General features: G+C 36.8%; 1 protein-coding gene across 26 annotated transcripts in view; it reads left to right on the forward strand.

The window, feature by feature from the left end:
- The window catches only part of BAZ2B (bromodomain adjacent to zinc finger domain 2B), a 423,693-nt gene that overhangs the window by 350,707 nt on the left and 47,414 nt on the right, over positions 1-25,572 (forward strand). For all 26 annotated transcript variants that reach the window (XM_074399602.1, XM_074399607.1, XM_074399604.1 and 23 more), the window contains 7 exons: positions 143-283; positions 3,640-3,894; positions 4,907-5,121; positions 13,032-13,106; positions 13,909-14,152; positions 22,292-22,354; positions 23,813-23,957. In XM_074399602.1, coding sequence (XP_074255703.1) covers positions 143-283; positions 3,640-3,894; positions 4,907-5,121; positions 13,032-13,106; positions 13,909-14,152; positions 22,292-22,354; positions 23,813-23,957 — 1,138 coding nt within the window. The remainder of the gene's footprint in view (positions 1-142; positions 284-3,639; positions 3,895-4,906; positions 5,122-13,031; positions 13,107-13,908; positions 14,153-22,291; positions 22,355-23,812; positions 23,958-25,572) is intronic.

The following is a 25,572-nucleotide window of genomic DNA, read 5'->3' on the forward strand; positions in this document are numbered from 1 at the left end:
TATATGCAGTCAAGATTATTTTGAAAATCAGAGAGTAAGATTAATGAAAAGAAAAATAATACATTGTTGCTATATAATTCTAAGTTTATCCCAACATATACAATGATTAAGAAGAATATGTGTACATTATTTTCTTTTTAAGGAAAAAGAACGGTTGAAGCAAGAAAAACGTGATGAGAAAAGATTAAATAAAGAGCGTAAATTAGAGCAACGAAGATTAGAATTAGAAATGGCAAAGGAACTAAAGAAGCCTAATGAAGACATGTGCTTAGCAGACCAAAAGGTAATTTATATGTCATGCACACCATTTTATTAATTAATTTTTCCAGTTTTCTTACCTGATTTATTTGCCAGAGCTGCTATTGTGAAAGCCTTTCATTTTTAACTATAGCAGTGAATTTCCAACTCTAGGTCAATTTACCTTTCCTAGATAGCTACCAGTAAACCTCTCTGGATGTTGGAAATGGCAGTTTTATTGTTTGGTTGGTTGGTTGGTTGGTTGTTTTCAGACAGGGTCTTACTCTGCCATTTAGGCTGAAATGGAGCAATAACAGGATTATAGCTCACTGAAGCCTCAACTTCTCATTCCCAGGCTCAAGTTATCTTCTCACCTCAGTCTTCTGAGTAGCTGGAACCACAGACATGTGCCATCATGCCTGGCTAGATTTTTGGTTTTGTTATTTTCATTTTTTGTAGAGACAGGGTCTTCTGTTGCCCAGGCTGGTCTCCAACTCCTGGGCTCAAGTGATCCAACCACCTCAGTCTCCCAAAGTGCTGGGATTCCAGGCATGGACAAATCTTAACTCCTTCCCACATACCTACAGATATTTAAATAAATTAGGATTTATAATCTATGACCTACTTCAGTGCTTTCTTTCATCTTTCTTTTTTTTGAGAGCCTCACTCTGTTGCCCAGGCTGGAATGCAGTGGCGCAATCTCAGCTCACTGCAACCTCTGCCTCCTGGGTTCAAGCAATTCTCCTGTATCAGCCTCCCAAGTAGCTGGGACCACAGGCACCCACCACCATGCCTGGCTAAATTTTGTATTTTTAGTAGAGATGGGGTTTCACCATATTGGTCAGGCTGGTCTCGAACTGCTGACCTCAGGTGACCCACCCATCACAGCCACCCAAAGTGCTAGGATTACAGGTATGAACCACTGCACCCAGCCTGACCTACTTCAGTGCTTTAAGTGGCTAACCTTTGAACATGTTTACTGCATGCTGGGACTATGCTAAGCACTTATTTGAATTTTGTCATTTAATCTCAATTCAATCCTTTGATGTTGGTATTTTTTCCCATTTACACATGAGAAAACTGAGACACAAAGATGTTAAGGAACTTGCCTAAGATTATGCAACTAATAAATGGCAATTTGGATTCAAACTCCAGTTTGTTAAACTCCAGAGCCTATACTGTTTATCATCCTGAAAGCCAAGAAATCGTGTCCAACCAAAGGACCTCATATGTGTTTTGTCTTCCATAGTGCTTCACAGACATGTAATGTTGCTGAAATGTAAAAGTATAAATTTAGAAAGCTTGCTGTAATCTTGACAACCAGCATAATTTCATATGCTTTTAAGTAGAAATCAATTATGTTTTGACTATAGTTAAGAAGATAGTACTTCCAGAAAAATATCAATAATGGATTTCATCTCTATATTATTGTACTTCATTAGTAGGCTATGTATTTACTTATGCAATATTCAAATGATATGCAAGTAATTATTGTCTCTTGATTTATGTAAGCTCTTTTCTAAAGTGCTTAAAGCAAACTTTTAGTACCCTAGATTGGATTGAACTGTATTAACATTCTATTTACTCAGCATAAATGCTTCTAAATAAAAATGAGAATATAGTTAGTAGTTTTAGTCATTTGGATGTTTAAATTTTCCTAAGCAGAGAATGGGTATATAAATTAGTTAACACATTTAATAAGCTCATAGTGATCAAGCTTTCTAAATCCTAAGTGAGCTTCATTTTCTTGTATCTTTTATATTCATTTAAATTCATATGTACTCTATCAAGTATGTAAGTCCATTTTGAGCCATATTTTTATTAGCTTAGCTTTGTTATGTAAATTGTTAGAATTACGTAGAAGTGTGTATGCTTCATGTGGTTCAAGAAAAAGGGAGAGTGAGGATTACTGGTTTTCAAGTAGAATATACAATATTTGTATGAGATGAGCTATTATCTGTAGTTTCGTATTTCCATACAGTATTAATAGAAAAAGTCTTCAATTGGTTACCTGAATAAATACAGGGTATTGAACAAAGGCCAATTCAGATAAATAGAAATATTTATGTCACTTTTTTTTTCAATTAAAATTTAAAGTACTTTTTTTTTTTGAGACGGAGTTTCGCTCTTGTTACCCAGGCTGGAGTGCAGTGATGCGATCTCAGCTCACCACAACCTCCGCCTCCTGGGCTCAGGCAATTCTCCTGCCTCAGCCTCCTGAGTAGCTGGGATTACAGGCATGCGCCACCATGCCCAGCTAATTTAAAGTACTTTTTTAGGCTCTCATTCACTGGCAAAATTGTTTTAAATTTAGATTACCTATTTATTGAATTTTTAAAATGTTGGTGACAACTAGTACTGGAATTAGTCATTAAAATGTTAATATGTGAGCATATTTGAGAAATAGCAACAGAGACAGCTAATTTTAATACTGAAACTCATGTATATGTTTTACCTAAATACAGGGAAAGCTAACAGCCTTAATTGCATTATAACTGGGTTTATGTATAGGGTCACGGATTCTAGTTATGTGGACCTAGTTATTTGTCTGCATTCATTAGCAACAGATGGTACTACTTTCTCTAACCACAGAGCCCACAGATACATACTGTTAGGTTCTAAGCTACAAAAAAAAAGTATGATTTTTTTTTTTTTTTTTTTTAGACAGAGTTTTTGCTCTTGTTACCCAGGCTGGAGTGCAATGGCGCGATCTCAGCTCACTGCAACCTCTGCCTCCTGGGTTCAAGCAATTCTCCTGCCTCAGCCTCCTGAATAGCTGGGATTACAGGCACGTGCCACCATGCCCAGCTAATTTTTTGTATTTTTAGTAGAGACGGGGTTTCACCATGTTGACCAGGATGGTCTCGATCTCTCAACCTCGTGATCCACCCGCCTCGGCCTCCCAAAGTGCTGGGATTACAGGCTTGAGCCACCGCGCCCGGCCAAAAAAGTATATTTTTAAACATGTCATCATCATTAGAAGAAATTGATGTACATGCCCTATAAATATGTCCATGGTAAAGTACTTTTGAAATGTTTGTATTTTATTTAATTTTTGCTCCAGTTATATAATCTGTGTTTTGTTGATATGGATATTTCAGTTGATTTAATATGCAAGTTGATTAAAATTAGTGTCTCTTTTGCAAAGATCTAAGTTCATAATTGAATTCAGCCAAAATTTATTGATGGTTGCTTACTTGTATGATGATACTTACTTCAAGATGCTATGCTTAGTTCCATGGGGGTTACAGAAATGCCCCCAGATAATTTAGCATCCCAAAGGAAGCTACTGGTACAAGAGGAAAAAAAAGTGGCAGCTTATTTTACTTTAGAAGTTATGAAATCATGGCTTTTTAAAAATTAAGCTATTTTTACTTTATTTATATTTTATTTTATTTTCAGCCTTTGCCAGAGTTGCCTCGTATTCCAGGACTTGTTCTCTCTGGAAGTACATTTTCAGACTGTCTCATGGTGGTGCAGTTCTTACGAAACTTTGGTAAAGTTTTGGGCTTTGATGTGAATATTGATGTTCCAAACCTGAGTGTTCTTCAAGAGGGATTGCTAAATATAGGGGACAGCATGGGTGAAGTACAAGACTTGCTTGTGAGGCTCCTCTCAGCTGCTGTATGTGATCCAGGTCTAATTACAGGATACAAGGTAAAAAAAAAACAAAATATAAAATGTTTTAAATTTGTGCTGTCAGTGCATTGGTAGATAGCTTTAGCATATTAACAGAAGATTATGTAGATTGATCTAATTTTTCCGCATAATGTCTCACAAAGTTAAATGTAGATTTGTGTCAGGTTATACTGTGTACAAAGAAAACCTGGTTGTAAAGCTTAAGGAATGTAGACCATTCTCAAATTACTCTTTTTTCCTCTAGCTGTAGGCGAAGACCAAGGTGATTTAAGGAAATTCTTACGTGATATTCATGAACAACAGAATGCATAATTCATAAGGTCACTAGAACTTGTATGTGCCTTCTGAAATTATGCCTTGTTCTCTCTCAGTCACTCTGAATAACTGAAGCTAATCAAGGCACCTACAGACCAGAACGTTAAGACCTTGTGCTACTCAGTGAATCCTCAATAGGTCCATATTTATCTTAATTCCAAATACAGTATACATCCCAGGGAGCTTTGCTCTAGGTAATATTGTGGAGAGAGAACCTCTCAGATGCACCTGTGTTTCTTCTATCTCCCTCAGTGTTTCCCTTCTATCTCCCTCATTGTTTCCCTATTTATTTTCCCTCATCAGCAAAACTTATGACACCTTAAAGGCAGAAAACACAATACTGTTTTTGATCCTCCGCACTCTGTCATTCCTGATAAAAATGTCCAGATAAAACCTGGGAAAAGGTTGATGTTGCTTTTATAGTCATGGAAGGCTTGATAGGTAATTTAAAACTTCTGCTACCCATGAATTTGCATACTCTTCTCCCTGCCTGACTTGGAACCAAGGATTAGAAGAGGGAAAAGAAGAGACAAGTACTTAAATATTTGTCTCTCTTAACTTTTGACTATTTTTATGTCTCTTTCATTAAAAAAAATAGTGAATAAAGCCCTTGTCGGTAATATCTAGATCAAATAATATAAGTATTTTTAATCTTATTGTTTTCATGTTATACATGGTTATGAGGAATACTGATAAAAATGCCAAACTTTTATAGGCTAAAACAGCTCTTGGAGAACATTTGCTGAATGTTGGTGTGAATCGAGACAATGTTTCCGAGATTTTACAGATATTTATGGAAGCCCACTGTGGACAAACCGAGCTTACTGAAAGTCTGAAGACCAAAGCTTTTCAGGCTCACACTCCAGCACAGAAAGCTTCAGTCCTGGCTTTCCTGATCAATGAACTGGCATGCAGCAAGAGTGTGGTCAGGTGAGCATATGCCCAAGCTTTTCCATGATTTTCTTCCATTTTGAATTTTGCTAATTACAAAATAATACAAATTAATTATAGAAAATTAGAAAATTACAGACTAACAAAAAGAAAAAAGTTTAAATTGTACTTAATATTTAGAGATGGCCACTAATAATATTTTCATATATTTCTTTGTAGTGTATTGAAAAAAAAATTGGATCATACTATGTGTCTATAACATGTGGTCTTTGTCTTCTGTTTTGTTTAATAATTTTAAATCTTTATACATAATTATTTTTATATTTTTACTTGCTATGGTACCAGAATGTGGTACCACCACAAGAATACGGAATTTTTTTTCCTTCACATCTTTTAAGTATAGATGAACACCTGATTTTGCTTAGTAGCCATTCATAGAATTATGTAGCCACTTTTTATTTTGTTATATACTAATACAATCCTATTCATTTATCAATGTATTAATTTATATTTTTTATAAAGTACTTGATCTTATTTAAAAGTCAAAGTGAGTTCTTACTCTACTAATACCAATACCAGCCAGACCCGGTGGCTCATGCCTGTAATCCCAGCACGTTGGAAGGCTGAGGGGGTGGATCACAAGGTCAGGAGATCGAGACCATCCTGGCTAACACCGTGAAACCTCATCTCTACTTAAAAAAATACAAAAAATTAGTCAGTCATGGTGGCACATGCCTGTAGTCCCAGCAGTTCAGGATGCTGAGGCAGGAGAATTGCTTAATCTCAGGAGGCAGAGGTTGCAGTTAGCCGAGATCACACCACTGCACTCCAGCCTCAGTGACAGAGTGAGACTTGGTCTCAAAAATAGTAATAATAATAAAATACCAATACTAACACGTATGCTAGTATTCAAAATTTGGGACCAAATTCATTTTCTACTTGTCCTTGTTACTCATTGTTTTACAGATTTTTAACAACTTTTAGTCCTTCACCTTTCTAGAAAAAGGATCAATCTAGATTCAGAGTCACGCGTTTCTACCAGTATGAACATTTTAAGTTTTCTGTAGTTAGCTATGATATTATATAAATGTAATTTTTCATTTGTTTCTGCTCTTCATTGACAGTCATCCCAAAAAGTATAATAACATACACATCTTACAATTTTATGAAAGAACAATTTTATTAAGCATGAGCATGATAACAAATAGTAATGCCACGTGGCACTTATTCAAAACACTTACACACAAATTCAGTGTAAATGGTACACTACAGTTTTTACCTTAGAAGGAAAAAAGCACCCCTATTTGACTTTACCAGATATTATAATATTCTTAGTTTCTGTTTGGTTGTTCATATATGTACACTTAGATAGTGTATATGCATATGTATATATGTGCACTTACATAAATATACATGTGTGTTCTGGTATCCTGCTTTTATTTTGTAAATTATCACATCTTAAATGCATGCATCAAAACTTGGAATGCTGTGTTTCTTTTTTTTTTTTTAATTGTACTTTAGGTTCGGGGTACATGTGCATATTATGCAGGATTCTTGCATAGGTACACACACGGCAGTGTGGTTTGCTGTCTCCATCCCCCATTGCCTACATCTGGCATTTCTCCCCATGTTATTCCTCCCTGACCTCCCCACCTCCTTGCTGTCCCTCCCTTGGCCCCCTCAACAGACCCCAGTGTGTGATGCTCCCCTCCCTGTGTCGATGTGTTCTCACTGTTCAACACCTGCCTGTGAGTGAGAACATGCAGTGTTTGATTTTCTGTTCTTGTGTCAGTTTGCTGAGAGTAGTGGTTTCCACATTTATCCATGTCTCTACAAAGGACACAAACTCATCATTGTTTATTGCTGCATAGTATTCCATGGTATATATGTGCCACATTTTCCTTGTCCAGTCTATCATCTATGGGCATTTGGGTTGGTTCCAGGTCTTTGCTATTGTAAACACTGCCATTATGAACATAAGTGTGCATGTGTCTTTATAATAGAATGATTTATAATCCTTTGGGTATATACCCAGCAATAAGATTGCTGGGTCAAATGGAATTTCTGTTTCTAGGTCCTTGAGGAATCGCCACACTGTCTTCCACAATGGTTGAACTAGTTTACACTCCCACCAACAGTGTAAAAGTGTTCCTATTTCTCCACATCCTCTCCAGCATCTATTGTCTCCAGATTTTTTAATGATCACCATTCTAACTAGCGTGAGGTGGATCTCAACATGGTTTTGATTTGCATTTCTCTAATAATCAGTGATGATGAGCATTTTTTCATGTTTATTGGCCTCATACATGTCTTCTTTTGAAAAGTGACTGTTCATATCCTTCGCCTACTTTTGGATGGGTTTGGTTGTTTGTTTCTTGTAAATCTGTTTTAGTTCTTTGTAGATTCTGGATATTAGCCCTTTATCAGATGGGTAGATGGCAAAAATTTTTTCCCATTCTGTTGGTTGCTAGTTCACTTTAATGATTGTTTATTTTGCTGTACAAAAGCTCTGGAGTTTAATTATGTCCCATTTGTCTATTTTGGCTTTTGTTGCCAATGCTTTTGTTGTTTTAGTCAGGAAGTCCTTGCCTATGCCTATGTCCTGAATGGTTTTGCCTAGGTTTTCTTCTATGGTTTTTATGGTATTAGGTCTTATGTTTAAGTCTTTAATCCATCTGGAGTTGCTTTTAGTGTAAGGTGTCAGGAAGGGGTCCAGTTTCTGCTTTCTGCACATGGCTAGCCAATTTTCCCAACACTATTGGGGAATCCTTTCCCCATTGCTTGTTTTTTCAGGTTTGTCAAAGATCAGATGGTTGTAGATGTGTGGCGTTGCCTCTAGGGCCTCTGTTCTGTTCCGTTGGTCTATGTCTCTGTTTTGGTACCAGTGCCATGCTATTTTTGATTACTGTAGCCTTGTAGTATAGCTTGAAATCAGGTAGCATGATGCCTCCAGCTTTGTTCATTTTTCTTAGGGTTGTCTTGGCTATGCGGGCTCTCTTTTGGTTCCATATGAAGTTTAAGGTGTTTTTTTCCAGTTCTGTGAAGAAGGTCATTGGTAGCTTGATGGGGATAGTGCTGAATTTATGAATTATTTTGGGCAGTATGGCCATTTTCACAATATTGATTCTTCCTAACCATGAGCATGGACTGTTTCTCCATCTGTTTATGTCCTCTCTTATTTTCTTGAGCAGTGGCTTGTAGTTCTCCTTGAAGAGGTCCTTTCCATCCTTCATTAGTTGTATTCCTAGATACTTTATTCTCCTTGTAGCGATTGTGAATGGGAGTTTGCTCATGCTTTGGCTCTCTGTTAGTCCATTATTGGTGTATAGAAATGCTTGTGATTTCTGCACATTGATTTTGTATCCTGAGACTTTGCTGAAGTTGTTTATCAGTTTCAGGAGATTTTGGGCTTAGATGATAGGGTCTTCTAAATATACAGTCATGTCATCTGCAAATAGAGCCAACTTGCCTTCCTCTTTTCTTAATTGAATACCCTTTATTTTTTTTTCTTGCCTAATTGCTCTGGCTAGAACTTCCAATCCTATATTGAATAGGAGTGGTGAGAGAGGGCATCCTTGTCTAGTTTGGGATTTCAAAGGGAATGCTTCCAGTTTTTGCCCATTCAGTATGATATTAGCTGTAGGTTTGTTGTAAATAGCTTTTATTGTTTTGAGATATGTTCCTTCGATATCTAGTTTGTTGAGAATTTTTAGCATAAAGGGCTGTTGAATTTTGTCAAAGGTCTTCTCTGTATCTATTGAGATAATCATGTGGTTTTTGTCTTTGGTTCTGTTTATGTGGTGGATTACGTTTATAGACTTGTATATATTGAACCAGCTTTGCATCCCCGGGATGAAGCCTACTTGATCATGATGGATAAGCTTTTTGATGTGCTGTTGCAATCGGTTTGCCAGTATTTTATTGAAGATTTTTGCATCTATGTTCATTATGGATATTGGCCTGAAGTTTCCTTTTTTTGTTGAGTCTCTGCCCGGTTTTGGTATCAGAATGATGTTGGCCTCATAAAATGATTTGGGAAGTGTATTGTTTGGAATAGTTTCAGAAGGAATGGTACCAGCTCCTCTTTGTATGTCTGGTAGAATTTGGCTGTGAACCCATCTGGACCTGGACATTTTTTGGTTGGTATGCTATTAATTGCTGCCTCAACTTCAGCCTTTGTTATTGGTCTATTCAAGGTTTCAACTTCCTCCTTGTGTAGGCTTCGGAGGGTGCAAGTGTCCAGGAATTTATCCATTTCTTCCAGGTTTACTGGTTTATGTGCATAGAGCTGTTTGTAGTAATCTCTGATGGTAGTTTGTGTTTCTGTGGAATCAGTGGTGATACGCCTTTTTTTTTTTATTACATCTATTTGATTCTTCTTCCTTTTCTTTTTTATTAATCCAGCCAGCAGTCTGTCTATTTTGTTGATCTTTTCGAAAAACAGCTCCTGAATTTATTGATTTTTTGAAGGGTTTTTTGTGTCTCTATCTCCTTTGGTTCTGCTCTGATTTTAGTTATTTCTTGTCTTCTGCTAGCTTTTGAATTTTTTTGATCTTGCTCCTCTAACTCTTTCAATTTTGACAATAGAGTGTTGATTTCAGATCTTTCCTCACTTCTCATGTGGGCATTTATTGCTATAAATTTCCCTCTAGTCACAGCTTTAAATGTGTCCCAGAGATTTTGGTACGTTGTGTCTTCATTCTCATTGATTTCAAAGAACATCTTTATGTCTGCCTTCATTTCATTGTTTATCCAGGAGACATTCAGGAGCCAGTTGTTCAGTTTCCATGAAGCTGTGTGGTTCTAAGTTAATTTCTCAATTCTGAGTTCTAATTTGATTGCACTGTGGTCTGAGAGACTGTTTGTTATGATTTCCATTCTTCTGCATTTGCTGAGGAGTGATTTACTTCCAGTTATGTGGTCATTCTTAGAGTAGGTGTGATGTGGTGCTGAGAAGAATGTATATTCTGTGGATTTGGGGTAGAGATTTCTGTAGATGTCTATTAGGTTTGCTTGGTCCAGATCTGAGTTCAAGTCCTGGATATTCTTGTTAATTTTCTGTCTCATTGATCTAATATTGACAGTGGAGTGTTAAAGTCTCCCACTATTATTGTGTGGAAGTCTAAGTCTCTTTGTAGGTATTTAAGAACTTGCTTTATGTACCTGGGTGCTCCTGTATTGGGTATGTATATATTTAGGATCATTAGCTCTTCTTGATGCATTGATCCTTTTACAATAATGTAATTCCCTTCTTTGTCTCTGTTCATCTTTGTTGGTTTATAGTGTATTTTATTAGAGACTAGGATTGCACCTCTTGCTTTTTTTTTTGCTCTCCGGTTGCTTGATAAATCTTCCTCCCTTCCTTTATTTTGAGCCTATGTGTGTCTTGCACATGAGATGGGTTTCCTGAATACAGCACACCAATGAGTCTTGACTTTTTATCCAGTTTGCCAGTCTGTGTCTTTTGAATGGGGGCATTTAGCCCATTTACATTTAAGGTTAATATTGTTATGTGTTAATTTGATCCTGCCATTTTGATGCTAGCTCAATGTTTTGCCTGTTAGTTGATGCATTTTTTTCATTGTGTCAATGGTCTTTACCATTTGGTATGTTTTTGGAGTGGCTGGTACTGGTCATTCCTTTTCTTGTTCAGTGCTTCTTTCAGGAACTCTTGTAAGACAGGCCTGGTGGTGATGAAATCTCTCAGCAATTGCTTGTCCATAAAGGATTTTCTTTCTCTTTCACTTACGAAGCTTAGTTTGGCTGGATATGAAATTCTGGGTTAAAAGTTCTTTTCTTTAAGGATGTTGAATATTGGCCCTCACTCTCTTCTGGCTTGTAGGGTTTCTGCTGAGAGATCCCCTGTGAGTCTGACAGGCTTCCCTTTGTGGGTAACCTGACCTTTCTCTCTGGCTTCCCTTAGCATTTTTTCCTTCATTTCAACTCTGGTGAATCTGACGATTATGTTCTTTGGGGTTGCTCTTCTTGAGGAATATTTTTGTAGTGTTCTCTATATTTCCTGGACTTCAATGGTGGCCTGGCTTGCTAGGTTGGGGACGTTCTCCTGGATAATATCCTGAAGAGTGTTTTCCAGCTTCGATCCATTCTGTCCGTCACTTTCAGGTACACCTGTCAAACATAGATTAGGCCTTTTCACATAATCCTATATTTCTTAGAGGCTTTGTTCATTTCTTTTCACTCTGCTTTCTCTATTCTTGCCTTCTCATTTTATTTCATCGAGTTGGTCTTCAATCTCTGATATCCTTTTTTCTACTTGGTCAATTCAGCTGTTGAAACTTGTGTGTGCTTCGCGAAGTTCTCATGCTGTGTTTTTCAGCTCCATCAAGTCATTTATATTCTTCTCTAAGCTGTTTATTCTAGTTAGCATCTCATCTAACCTTTTTTCTAAGTTCTTAGTTTCTTTGCATTGGGTTAGCACATGTTCTTTTAGCTCTGAGAAGTTTGTTATTACCCACCTTTTGAAGCCTGTTTCTGTCAATTCATTAGATTAATTCCCCATCCATCTTTGATCCCTAGGTGGTGAGGAGTTGTTATCCTTTGGAGGAGGAGAGGCGTTCTGGTTTTTGGTGTTTTCCTCCTTTTTGTGCTGGTCTCTTTTCATCTTAGTGGCTTTATCTATCTACCTGTGGTCTGTAGTTGGTGACTTTCATATGGGGTCTCTGAGTGGATGGCCTTTTTGTTGATGAAGAAGTTATTTCTTTCAGTTTCTTAGTTTTCCTTCTAACAGTTAGGCCCCTCACTGCAGGACTGCTGGAGGTCCACTCCAACCCTGCTTGCCTGGGGATCACCCACGAGGGCTGCAGAACAGTAAGGGTCACTGCCAGTTTCTTCTGTTATCTTCGTCCCAGTAGTGTACCTGCCAGATGTTGGCCTGAGGTGCCTCTTTGGGCATATGGGGGTTGGGGAGCTGTTTCAGGAGACAGTTTGTCCCTTATAGGAGCTCAAGTGCTGTTCTGGGAGCTCTTTTTTTTCCATGCAGAGCTGCTGGACATGAACTTTTAAGACTACTACAGCGGAACTCATAACTGCCTCTTTTCCCAGGTGCTCTGTCCTAGGAAGGTTGGCTTTATTTATAAGTTCCTGTCATGCTGCTGCCTTTTTTCATAGATGCCCTGCCCAACACTTAGTAGTCTAGTCACAGTTTGCCAGCAGAGGTGTTGCTGAGGTGCTGCAGGCTCTGCCCAGCTGCAGTGTGAACTGCCTTGGTTGTGGTGGTCACCCTTTCCCCCCACTGAGCTGGACCGTCCTGGTTCCAGCTGCACTTGCAGTGAAACTTTCAATCCAGAACATTTTAGATTGCTTGTTTTGTGAGGGTGGTAACCGCCGAGGCAGATCGCCTGGCTCCCTGTCTCTGCCCCCTCCCTTTCAGTTGAATGGCCAGCTTTGTCTCCTAGGTGTTCCAGGAACCAGTTGAAACGGCCACCCTGATTTGTGTGAGTCTCTGTGCTCCAACATGGCTCTGGCTGAAATCGCTGTGCTGAAAACTCATGGCGCATTTTGGCCCAGGGGTCTCCTGGTCTGTGGGTGTTGAAAATTTGTTTGGAAAGGCAGTGGGCACTCACCCTCTGTGTTGTTCTTGCTGGGAACTACACTCCAGAGCTGTTCCTATTTGGCCACCTTGGATCCTCCCCCAGAATGCTGTCTTTCTAAGGCAACAGGTGTATAGTTTCTTTCTTGGTTTAAGATAGAAACCACAGTGAATTTTCTAATACTAATGTTGTATCCATTGGAGAAGTTACCACTTTTCAACATGTATGTGTATACATGTATAAACACATATATATGAATGTGTATATGCACGAAGTCAATTTTATCATTTTTACCTAAAAATACATTAATTTACATATCAAATAAATTTATTCCATATCAAATTAAAGTATTGCATAAATGATTAATTTACATCTTTTAATAAATTCTTGCATTGGCAGTGAAATCGACAAGAACATTGATTATATGTCAAACTTGAGGAGAGATAAATGGGTGGTAGAAGGTAAACTCCGCAAGTAAGTCCTATTTTATTAAAGTTAATGTACTATTTTATTTTTATACAAATTCCCAGTAAAGCATATGAATTGCAAAGACAGAATTTAAACTTTTATTGTTTAAAGAAAAAATAATGCTTAATTTAGATGGGATATGAAATTAATAAAACTTAGGGGCAGAATTTACAGTGGACAAAAGATGTAATGAGATTCATTGAGCCTACATTCTTCATACTTGAAAGTCATTTTCTCTTTTTTATTTTAAACAAGTCAAGCAATCACATTTTCTAAGATTGTGGTTGCTATTAAGTTGCTTTTATCACAAACAGAATGTTTGGAACTGCCACTTTTTTTCTTAATTGCTTTCTAATTAAAATTTGCTTTTATGGAATCTAAACTTATTCAACATTAAAACTTAATTATCTTCCTGCCAGAAAATATCCTGCAGAAATTACTCCTAGGTTAAGAGGTTAGTTTCTTTGTAGTAATTTGAATTGAAATTTATTCAGTCAGTTATTATGGGATCAGAAATTATTGCTCAGCTGTCATTAGAATTCTTCTTTTCAGCTTACATAGTATTTTTTTTTAAATGAGTCTAATTCCAAAGAGATATCCAGAATAACTCTTGAAAGTTAATGTATGCTGTAATTAATGGAAACATTTCTTAAGTTTCCATAATCCTAATTATTTTTTAACATTGGTGTATTGCTTAATACAAAATAAATGCTATGAGATATTTTTGCATACAACTCACATTTTGCTCTTTTAAAACTATATTGAGAAGTCGTTTATTCCATGTCATTACTTTTTGTAATATTTAAAGACTCAGAATCATTCATGCTAAGAAAACAGGCAAAAAAGACACTTCAGGTGGCATTGATCTTGGAGAAGAGCAACATTCCTTAGGCACACCCACTCCAGGACGCAAGCGAAGAAGGAAAGGAGGAGACAGTGATTATGATGATGATGATGATGATGACAGTGATGACCAAGGTGATGAAGATGATGAGGACGAAGAAGATAAAGAAGACAAAAAAGGAAAAAAGCCTGATATCTGTGAAGATGAGGTAATCAAATTTAGGTTAATTTTAAGGCAGCTAGAGCTGCCTAACATATTTGAAGAAAACAGAATTTAGAGTCAGATGGATTTGGATTTGAATTCAGTTTTGACATTTACTTGCCTCAGTTTCTTCATCTTAAAAACAAATATTACAATATGTATCCCGTAAAGATTTTTGTGATGGTTATGTAAATATCTGATAAAATGTCTATACATAAAGGGCACTGATACTGAATAAAAGAAGTTTTTAAAATATAATTACTTCAAGGGGCTGGGCGCGGTGGCTCAAGCCTGTAATCCCAGCACTTTGGGAGGCCGAGGCAGGTGGATCACGAGGTCAAGAGATCGAGACCATCCTGGTCAACATGGTGAAACCCCGTCTCTACTAAAAATACAAAAAATTAGCTGGGCATGGTGGTGAGTGCCTGTAATCCCAGCTACTCAGGAGGCTGAGGCAGGAGAATTGCCTGAACCCAGGAGGCGGAGGTTGCGGTGAGCTGAGATCGCGCCATTGCACTCCAGCCTGGGTAACGAGCGAAACTCCGTCTCAAAAAAAAAAATACATATATATATAATTACTTCAGAATTCTCTAAAGAGATATGCAAATTTTTTATTTCAGGTATTCTGTTTCATTCTATTAACATACTGCGTTACATTTGTATAGCGCCTCATGCCTTTAGAAGTGTTGTCAGGTTTAGTGAAAATAATGTATTCCTCAAACACCAATTATTATTTCTCTGGTTCTAGGCACTATTAATCAAAGATGAATAAGACACTGAAAGTCCCATCTCAATCTACTGTCTCACTGTGGAGGATTTGCAAAAAGAAAACATAATGTTTTAACTGCTTTGAGAGGGGTATTTACAATGTGCTAGACAGATACAACTTAAGAGCATTTAGACTTTCTGAGGAGTAAACTCCCACAAAGAGTTTCTGGACCCATTAACTGAGGCTATAAGCTTAGCTGAATATTAACCTGGGTAAAGGTCTAGGGAAGAGTGTTCCAGGCAGAGAGAAATGCATAAGCAAGGGCACAGAAGCAAGAAAATACAATGTGCTTTAAGGGGTTTGCAAGTACGTCAGTGTTACTGGAGTCTCACATGCAATGATGAACTGGGATCTTTTGCTTTTTTAGTGATAGGAAGCCACTGAAGGCTTATAATCAGAGAATGCCACAGTCAGCATTAATTTTTGGTTACTCACTCTGGCAACTATGTGAAAGACAGAAATAAGGTGGGCCAAGATCAGAGGTGCAGAGATCAGTCAGGAGGTACTGCAGTGGTTTAGGTGAGTTGTGAGAGGTAGAAACTAGAGCAATGGTGGTTGAGATGAGGGAGAAAATTATTTCATAAATATTTAAGAGGAGGAATGGGTAGGACTTGAAGATGGAAGGTGGACTGTGTAGGTTGATAGAGTGGTATGATTGATTTCCAGCCATCTGGTTTGGAAGACTTCATGCTATTGTTGCCATTAACTAAAATAGGGAAATCAGGAACAGAGTAAACAGATAATTGGGGGCACGGAGAGGTAAGGGAACAGATAATTCAAGACAGGAAATAATGATAGATTTATTTTAGGACATCCTGAGTTTGAAGTACCTGGGTAGAGAAGTTCAACAGTCAGTTGGATTTAAGAATCTGAAGCCTGAAGAAGAGTTCGCTCTTAGAAATATAGATCTGGATGTTACTATCGCATAGATGATAAATTAAAATCATGAGGTAGGTAAGATTGCAGAGGGGGATTGGTTTAGTGAATAGAGTAGTGGACTGAGATTGGAACCCCAGGGAACAGCAGTATTTAACAGGAGCCCACAAGACTTCTTGTTCAAGAAGCAACAGCAGAGAGGTTGAAGATTTCTATAATGAATTGGGGGTCCCCAAGATCACCTTCAGGTTCAGTGACTCAGTAGGACAATCCACAAAACTCAGCACATACTTGTACTTATGGCAATGAATTACTACAGTAAAAGGAAACAAAGCAAAATCAGCAAAGAGTGTATGGGCAATGATCAGAGGAAACCAGATGCAAACTTCTAAGACTCATCTTCCAGTGGAGTCACAGAGGACAGGCTTAATTCTCCCAGCAACAAATTATGACAACGTGCATGAAATGTTATCTACAGCGTCCGGGTTTTTACTAGAAGCTGGTCATGTAGGTACCCTCTGCATAGCATGTGCCAAAATATCAGATTCCCTGAAGAAAAGCAGGTATTCAGCATAATCCATGTTGTTAGCACAAATCGTTCAGGTCCATATTAAGAGCTCATTTTATCAGTTAGGGTGGGGAGACCTCCCCAAAATCTAAGCTCCCGTATGCCAGCCAGGGACCAACCTTGTAAGCAGGCCTTCCAAAGGATAGCAATCAGGCCTGCCGTATTGTCTTTTCTACACACGTAATAATAACAATAATCAGGAAAATCAAACATTGCAAAAACGAGAGTGATAAACAATGGTAAAGCAGCAGGAGGCTAGTGTGATGAGGACTGAAATGTTGATTGAATTTGGCAGCATAGAGGTCATTGGTAACCAGTGTTGACACAGTTTTAGTAGAGGTATGAGCACAGCTACCAGGCTATAACTGGTTGATAACAATAGGAAGTGAGAAAGTGAAGATGACTGTTTCAAGCATTGTGCCTCAGAAGAAAGCAGGACAAAGAGCCAAGGATTTTTCAGATGTGAAAGACTTGAGATGATTTTTGATGGATAAGAAAGAGCCAATAAAATGAGAGAAGGGGATTTTAGATAAAAGAAATAAAAATAGCACAGTGGTATAAGGTTCTAAAGATTTCGGAGGGGCTTCAATCAAGGTGAAGGAGCTACCTTTGAAGAGTAGCTCTTCAAAGGGAAGAAGGCAAGGTCATAGAGGGATGTGTGTGTATGTATATGAGTTTAGGGGAAGCTACCATAAGTCATGAAAATGGACATGTATAAAAGGTTGACGTTCACCTTTATCAGAAAAGAATGCTGGATAGGACTACAGAATTGAACTCAGGAAAACAACATACAGCTAACCATTTCTTCTGCCCTCAATTCTAAGAGGTACTTAGCTAAGGAAGTCTAGAAAGAACTCTTTTCCCTCCTTGCATCAACTCAGTAATGCTGGAGAAATAAAGAAAGCTTAGAGAGATGAATTTATTAATGGAATGTGAAAACTGAGAGAGAAATTTATCAATGGAATGTGTGAAAATAATACCTAGTTGGGACCAATGCTAATCAAATTTATGAATGAATGTAGAACTTATGATGTGCTACACAATTCTCTAAGTAAAAATAGCATAAATACAAAATGTCAGAAATTCTCCCTTTCCAATGTTATATTTTAAACCAGAATGGTAAAAATTACTAGAATGAACTTTTCTTTTTTGTTATTTAATTTTGGTAGAACATACAACATGAGATCCACCCCCTTAATAAATGTTTAAATATACAGTATATGTACACTGTTGGTAACTATAGGCACGAGTTGTACAACAGCTTTCTAGAACTTATTTATCTTGCATAACTGAAACTTCACACCCATTTAATAGTAACTCCCCAATTTCCCCTTCCTTCCAGCCCCTGGCAACCACCATTCTATTCTCTGGTTCTTTGAGTTTGACTACTTTAAATAACTCATAAAATTTGAGTCATGTAGAATTTAACCATCTGTGACTGGTTTATTTCACTTTGCAAAATGTCTTCAAGGTTCACCCATGTTCTTACATATGGCAGGGTTTTTTTAAGGCTGAATAATATTTCATTGTATCTATGTATCACGTTTTGTTTATTCATCCATCCATCAGTAGACACTTGGGTTGCTTTCACCGTTTGGCCATTGCGAATAACGTTCCAATGAACATTACAGCACAAATATGTTGAGATCATTATTTTAGTTCTTTTGAATAAACACCCCAAAGTGGGACTGCAGGATCAGATAGTTTTTAAATTTTTTGAGGAGCCTTAATACTGTTTTCCATAGTGGTTACACCCATTTACAATCCCACCAACAATGTTTGAAGGTTCCAATTTCTCCATATCCTTGCCAACACTCTTCTCTGTCTCTGTCTCTCTCTCTTTCTCTCTCTCCCTTCCTCCCTCCCTCCCTTTTCCTCTCTCTCTCCCTCTCCCTGTCTCTCTCTTCCTCTTTCTTTTTGAGAGTAACTATCCTAACAACTGTGAGATGATATCGCACTGTGGTTTTGATTTTGCATTTCCCTGATTAGTGATGTTGGACATCCTTTCACATACCTGTTGGCCATTTGTATGTCTTCACTGCAGAAATGTCTACTCAGGTTCTTTGTTTTAAAAAATCTGGTTATCTGGTTTTTGCTGTTAAGTTGTAAGAGTTACTTATATACTTTGGATATTAACCCCTTATCAAATATATGGTTTACAAATGTTTTATGTGATCCTATAGGTTCCCTTTTCAGTCTGTTGTTTCCTTTGCTATGAAGAAACACTTTAATTTGATACAGTGCCACTTGTCTATTTTTGTTTTTATTTCCTGTGTTTTTCATGTCATATTCAAGAATTCATTGTAATTAATTCAACTTCACTACTTTAAAGAGTACCAATCTGAAAATGAGACTACATTGAGATTCCTTGCAGAGGCAATTTATTTCATAATTGTACTTTTGAAACTACTGAATTATGTACATTCATCTGTGACAAATAATACAAAATTTGGGTATCAGAAGTGTAATTACCCAAACAAAAGACACCGTTAAGTAATTTGCTTGATTTGGCAAGTAGAGCTGTTTCCATAGCAGGAATTAAGCCTTTCTGACCAAAATCAATTACCTTTTCATAGAATTAGTAGCCCCTTTTAGCATTTCACATTATAAATTATTTTAAAGTGTTAACTCATAAATTTAATAACTTGGACAACAATGTACAAGGATTTCAGTTTATTCTACTGTATAGTTATCACTAAACTAGAACTTATTTACAGAAATTATTTCTTTTTTTTTTTTTTTTTTTTTTTTTGAGATGGAGTTTTGCTCTTGTTACCCAGGCTGGAGTGCAATGGCGCAATCTTGGCTCACCGCAACCTCCGCCTCCTGGGCTCAAGCAATTCTCCTGCCTTAGCCTCCTAAACAGCTGGGATTACAGGCACGCGCCACCACGCCCAGCTAATTTTTTGTATTTTTAGTAGAGACGGGGTTTCACCATGTTGACCAGGATGGTCTCGATCTCTCGACCTCGTGATCCACCCGCCTCGGCCTCCCAAAGTGCTGGGATTACAGGCTTGAGCCACCACACCCGGCCCATTTGGTTTCTTTTTTAAACAGAGAATTAACAAACCATACATTTTATTGTTTACACATAGACTATTTGAAAATCATTATTAAAGTTTTAAAGAAGATGTGCCATCTCAGGTAGTATTTTACTTTTTTATGAGTGTTGAATTACAGAGTTAAATAGATTTTGGGATCTCATTGGCAAAGGTAGATTTTGTTATTAATGTGAGAAAACAATTGCAAAATTTTGTGAAGTAGTAAATATTAGGACATAAGAAGTCAAATTAACATTTCATGTTAAATGATTTGAATTATTCTTTATAATGAATAACTGGCAGACACATCAATTCCCTATATAAGAAAAATTTTGATTACATACTGAAACTGATTGATAAGTTAGGCACATTAGTTCTCAAAGTATAGATTTGGCCTCTCAAGTTTACCTTCCTTAAAGGATTGATTGCAGGAATGTTTTTATTGAGACCCATATAATCCCATTTGATTAAAAGATACTTCCCTTGACGAGATCATTTATCACAAAGAGGATTCTCTTTGCTCCTCACTCTTCTTTCCTTCATTCTGTAGAGTTTTGTTGAGATTTATGGGAGTTTAACCTCACAAGTTGGCCTGTAAGAGGTTTTGTGGACAATTAAATTCTGACATACAGGGACATATAATGACCCTCTTTTTTGGTTGGGGAACTGTGGCAGGGATAGATTCTGTATTCTTAGTTTTATTGTTGGTGCTACTACCTTTCTCTATGTTCTTCCAAGTTTTTTCTTTTAAATCTCTGAAACTTAAAAGTACTATTAGCCAAAACTCCTTTGAATAAAACTTTAGGAGACATTTTATTTCTTTTTGCATCATAGGAAGAGCCTTAAAAATTGCAGTTAGACAGTTTGGCTAATACATGGCAGTTTCAAATATTCGATATCTTATTTTGAATATTTCTTGATTGAATTGTATTTTTGCATAAACAGACTATCAAACATTTGTCCTGCTGATTAAAATACCACATTAGAATATATAAATATTCACATGAGAGTCAAGATTTAAGAGTTGTTGAGCTAATTGTCTTTTAAGGTTTCTTTTAATTCCAAATAGAATTCATGTTACTTTTGGCACAAATAGTGTGCCTAAACACCTTTGTAACTTGGTTCCCCAAATTTGGATAAGGAGTAGACGAATGAGAGATGATGGTAAAAGTATGAGAATCTTCTTTTCACTATTTTTTTCACTGTGTAGGTAGCCATACTGGTCAGAAGTATATATTTATGGTGGTTGGTGGCAGTGTGGCTTTTTATAAATGCTTATAGGAAGTAAACATCAAAAACAAGTTGTTATTTTTCTTTAATCTGGGCTATACCTGCATCTTCTTATTAAAGAAGGAACACTGTTGGTTGCTTTCAGATCTGTTCTTAATTTGTCCTCACAAAACCTTCATGTGATAGCTAACGTTATCACCAAATTTACAGATGAATAGCCTTAGAAAAGTGAAGTAATTTGCCTATGTCTAGTAGTGCACTTAAGATCCAAAGAAACCCATGTACCTTTCTGTTAATGCTTTCCCTCTAAAACATACAATTTGGAGATACTTCTTTTGTTATCATTTTCTAGAATGAAAAATTTTACATAATTACTTGCAAATCTTCTGTTTAAATGGAATTAATTCTATACATGTTGGGAATTATTTTTATTCTAAAAGCTCAATGTGTTCAAATATAGATAATCTTCTTCCCTTTAAAAATAACTCCATCAGTTGATGGTATCAGTGTTTTTCCAGGCTCCTAGATTTAAAACCTTAACATCATAATTTATTTATTTCATCATCTTCCTTGCCCCTCTGTGCTGCATGTTCATGAGTTGCCAAGACTTAACAGCTCTAGAACTATGTAATATCTCTTACATCCATTTGTTTTTTTTCATCTTTATTTCTTTTACCCTAGTAAGAACCATATCCCTTCTTCTCTAATCTGTTAACTAGATTTAAGCTAAAACTAGTCTGTTAGCTAGTTTTACCAATTTTAATCCCTTCTCTGCTCCAGGCCATCTAATAACTATTGCCAAAATAACCTTTGGAAAGCATAATTCTCATGTTTGACCTGCCTCAAAGGATCATTTTGTTAATTGCCAAGCATTTACAACTCTTCACAATCTAGCCCTAAACTCATCTTGCCTCATCTCCTACCTTACCTCTTTATGTACCTCTTATGTCAGGACGTGTCAGACTCTTTATGGAATGACCTGTCCTCTTTTCTCTGATGAATGTGTTTCTAACTATTCTTTAGTAGCACATTAAAACATGACTTCTTCTATAAAGCCTCTCTTGGTATATATTTCCACTAAAAGTAATCTTACTCTGTCTTGAACTTCACAGCTTTTAATAGCTACCTCTCTTTGAGATCCTTATATCTTCCTGCTATTTGGGGGGTTTATGGTGTGTGTGGTTTTGTTATGTTTTGTTTTTTGAGGTGATAAGGTCTGCAGGCTGGAGTGCAGTGGAATGGTCATAACTCACAGCAGGCTTAAACTTCTGAGCTCAAGTGATCCTCCTGTGTCAGCCTTCCCATTAGCTGGGACTACAGGCACCAGCCACTGTGCCCAGCTAATTTTAATTTTTGTAGAGACTGGATCTGACTGTGATGTCCAGGCTAGTCTCAAATTCCTGGCCTCAAGTGATCCTCCCATCTCAGCCTCCTAAAGTGCTGGGATTACTGACATGAGCCACCATACCTGGGGTTTTGTGTTTTTTTAATGTAACATTTTATGTATCTCTCTACCAGATTATTAGTTTATAGAAAAGAGCTGATTATTTCTTTCCATAGTATGTCTTCTAGTACTTTGCATATAGGAGACTTTCATTAAATATTTACTGACTGATTGAATCTTAAAAACAGGTAAATGATACTGTATTTTCTTATGTATAGGATGAAGGTGACCAAGCAGCAAGTGTTGAAGAGCTGGAAAAACAGATTGAAAAACTAAGTAAAGTAAGCACTTTTCTGATTAACATTTATATCTTCACAGTGTTTTAAAAATCTACATTGTATGGGGATTAGTTTTTCTGACTGCTAAGCAAAAACAAGCTTTTGGTGAATAATTAAAAATGAAGATTCTGAATAGCATTTTTGTCAGAAAAAAAAATAAGATGAGGAGTGCTAGAAACATTCTTACAATTGAACTTTATAAGCTTAATGCCAGAGTTAAAAGCCTGCCTCTTAAAACATCATACTGAACTTAATCAGAGCCTAGAAAGAAAATATTCTATATTCTTCAGCTCTTCATATAAATACAAAGTATCAATTAATGCATAGTTTTATTTTTTGGAATTAATTACTAAAAAATTCAGTTGAATTTCATAGTGATAGTTTCAGCATCTTAGGTTTTATTTTACATTTGTAGATTTGTCGGCTTAATTTGTATTGGATTTGTAAACTGTGCATATTTACATACTTCTCGTTAAAAATTCAGTTTCAGCAGTGGTTTATACCTATTATCCCAGCACTTTGGGAGGCTGAGGAGAGAGGATCATTTGAGCCCAGGAGTTTGAGACAATCCTGGGCAATGTGGCAAGATCTCGTCTCTATTTAAAAAAAAAAGAAAAAGAAAACTAAATTTCATAGCATTAATGAAATTTAAAGTCAGCTTTTTATAAGAACAAAAATGAGTTTTTAAAGGTATTCCGAGATGCCTGTGTATGGTATTAGTATTAGATTTATCACAGATCTCTCCTAAAACTTAATTATATGTTATCTAAGTTTACAACATGAATATAAAAATTGGCAAATACAGGTTTAGCCAATTATATATATATTATTTGGTTTTTGTTTTGCTTTTTTGTTGAAACAGAGTCTGACTCTGTCACTTAGCTGGAGTGCAGTGGCTCAAGCCATCCTGCCAGCTCAGCCTCCCCAGAAGCTGCAACTACAGGCATGGGCCACCACACCCAGCTAATTTTTCATATTTTTTGTAGACATGGGGTCTCACTATGTTGCCGAGGCCGGTCTCTAATTCCTGGGCTCAAATGATCCACCCACCTTGGCCTCCCAGAGGGCTGGGATTACAGGCATGAGCCACTGTGCCTGGCCTATATGTATTATTTGTTATATACTGTAACGAATAGAATTGAACCAGTTTGCTTTGGCTCTGTAAAATACTGGATCCCATTGTTTATTATCAAGTATAAGACATGTTTTACTATAAGACACTTGATAAAATAAAACTTACCCTCTTACTCCATGGCAGCAAAAATAATTATCCTTAAAGTGATTTCTATCTTTATAAATGTTACTGAAATTGAAGTGAGGCATGAATATTTAGCCCTTTTGCTCTTTTCCCAGTAGTGAAATTTATCTGCTTAAAGGTTTAATAAGTATAGAGTTACTTATATATTAATTTTTAAAGCATTTAACATCCCAAACTTAATTATATGTACCATTTTTTAACAGCAACAGAGTCAGTACAGAAGGAAACTGTTTGATGCTTCTCACTCATTACGTTCAGTGATGTTTGGCCAGGATCGTTACAGACGCCGGTACTGGATTCTTCCCCAATGTGGGGGGGTTTTTGTAGAAGGCATGGAGAGTGGTGAAGGTAAGAACTAATAATCCAACATAAATTGTTAAATAAGAAACTATATATTTTAAAACTCTGTTACTTCTTCAGTATATTTTGTGTTCCTATAATCAATGTTTGGTAAACATGTACAACCTTGCTTCTCATTCCTTTTGAATCCATAATGTCCCTTCACTGATACATGAAAAAGAGGAGAAGCGCTAGAAACGTTCCTGCAATTGAACTTTACAAGCTTAATGCCAAGGTTAAAAGCCTGCCTCTTAAAACATGATACTATTGGTATTCCAGCCCTTGATATTTCTTTTGCTATTATTTCTGACATCAGACATAAACTGTTCTTTCTTTCTTTAGTGAACAAAGATCTGCACCTGTATTACCTTTTATAGCTGCTGCTCCGTTTCTCATCCTTCCCATTGTCAAACTTCCCAATAAGTGGTTTATTACTTTGTAATAAGCATACATCCTGACACTACCCCCCCAATAAGTAACTTGCTTAAATCTAAGATCTTCATTATAATCCTCATTCCTTTTCAAATCTTGTTAATGTTTGAAATTTGAGATCACTTCCTTCTCCTTCAAACTTGTTCCTTTTTTGAATTTTGTGTTACCACAAATTCATAATATTCTACCTTTAGACCTCTTTCGCTGGCTCCATTTCTGTTACATTACTTAGTAGAGTACATTGTGCATTTATGTGCTCAGTAAACCTTCTTGAATTCAACTTTTCAGAACTCCACATCTGGACATTTTCAAATGCCAGATTCTGATGGAGACAAAAGTGTTATGTTAGTGCTTATAGGTTTTAGAATGTAGATATTGACTTATGTTGGTACATGGAAGCAAAAATGTTTTTACTTTCTGAAATCTGTAAGCACTAACATTAACACTTTTGTCCCCATCAGACATGGAAGAAAAAAACAATTTTTGAATGCCTGCTAGGTGCTGGACATTTCTAGGCACTACAGGAAACAGAAAGCTGTGTAAGATAGAATCCATATTGGCTGGGCGCAGAAGCTCACACCTGTAATCTCAGCACTTTAGGAGGCTGAGGTGGGCAGATCACAAGGTCGGGAGATTAGAGACCATCCTGGCTAGCACAGTGAAACCCCATCTCTACTAAAAATACAAAAAATTAGCCAAGGGTGGTAGCATGTTCCTGTAGTCCCAGATACTCTGGAGGCTGAGGCAGAAGAATCACTTGAACCCAGGAGGCAGAAGTTACAGTGAGTCGAGATTGCACCACTGTACTCCAGCCTGCACACAGCAAGACTCCATCTCAAAAAAAAAAAAAAAAAATAGAATCCATATCATGTTTATAGTCTATTGGGGAGAGAAGACTAGCTAATCCTATAGATGACTTTAATAGAAAATATAAATAAAGCAGTTGCTTTCAAGGTTTTTGTTTTTAGTAATGGGTTTTTTTAAATAGTTTTGTTTTTAAAACATTTTCTTTTTTTTTTAATGAAAATGTTATGCAGAATCTCAGTATCTAACAAAAACAGAATTGTTCTGATTGATCTATTTGGAAGAACTTCTAGCCTGTACAAATAGACCTCTGTTCTGTGTACTTGCTTTCCAATTCAAGAGTGGCCCCAGAGACAGCTCTAATGATTTTAGGTTTCTGCACTAAAAG

The sequence above is a fragment of the Saimiri boliviensis genome, chromosome 5 (assembly GCF_048565385.1).
Source record: "Saimiri boliviensis isolate mSaiBol1 chromosome 5, mSaiBol1.pri, whole genome shotgun sequence".
Lineage (NCBI taxonomy): Eukaryota > Metazoa > Chordata > Mammalia > Primates > Cebidae > Saimiri > Saimiri boliviensis.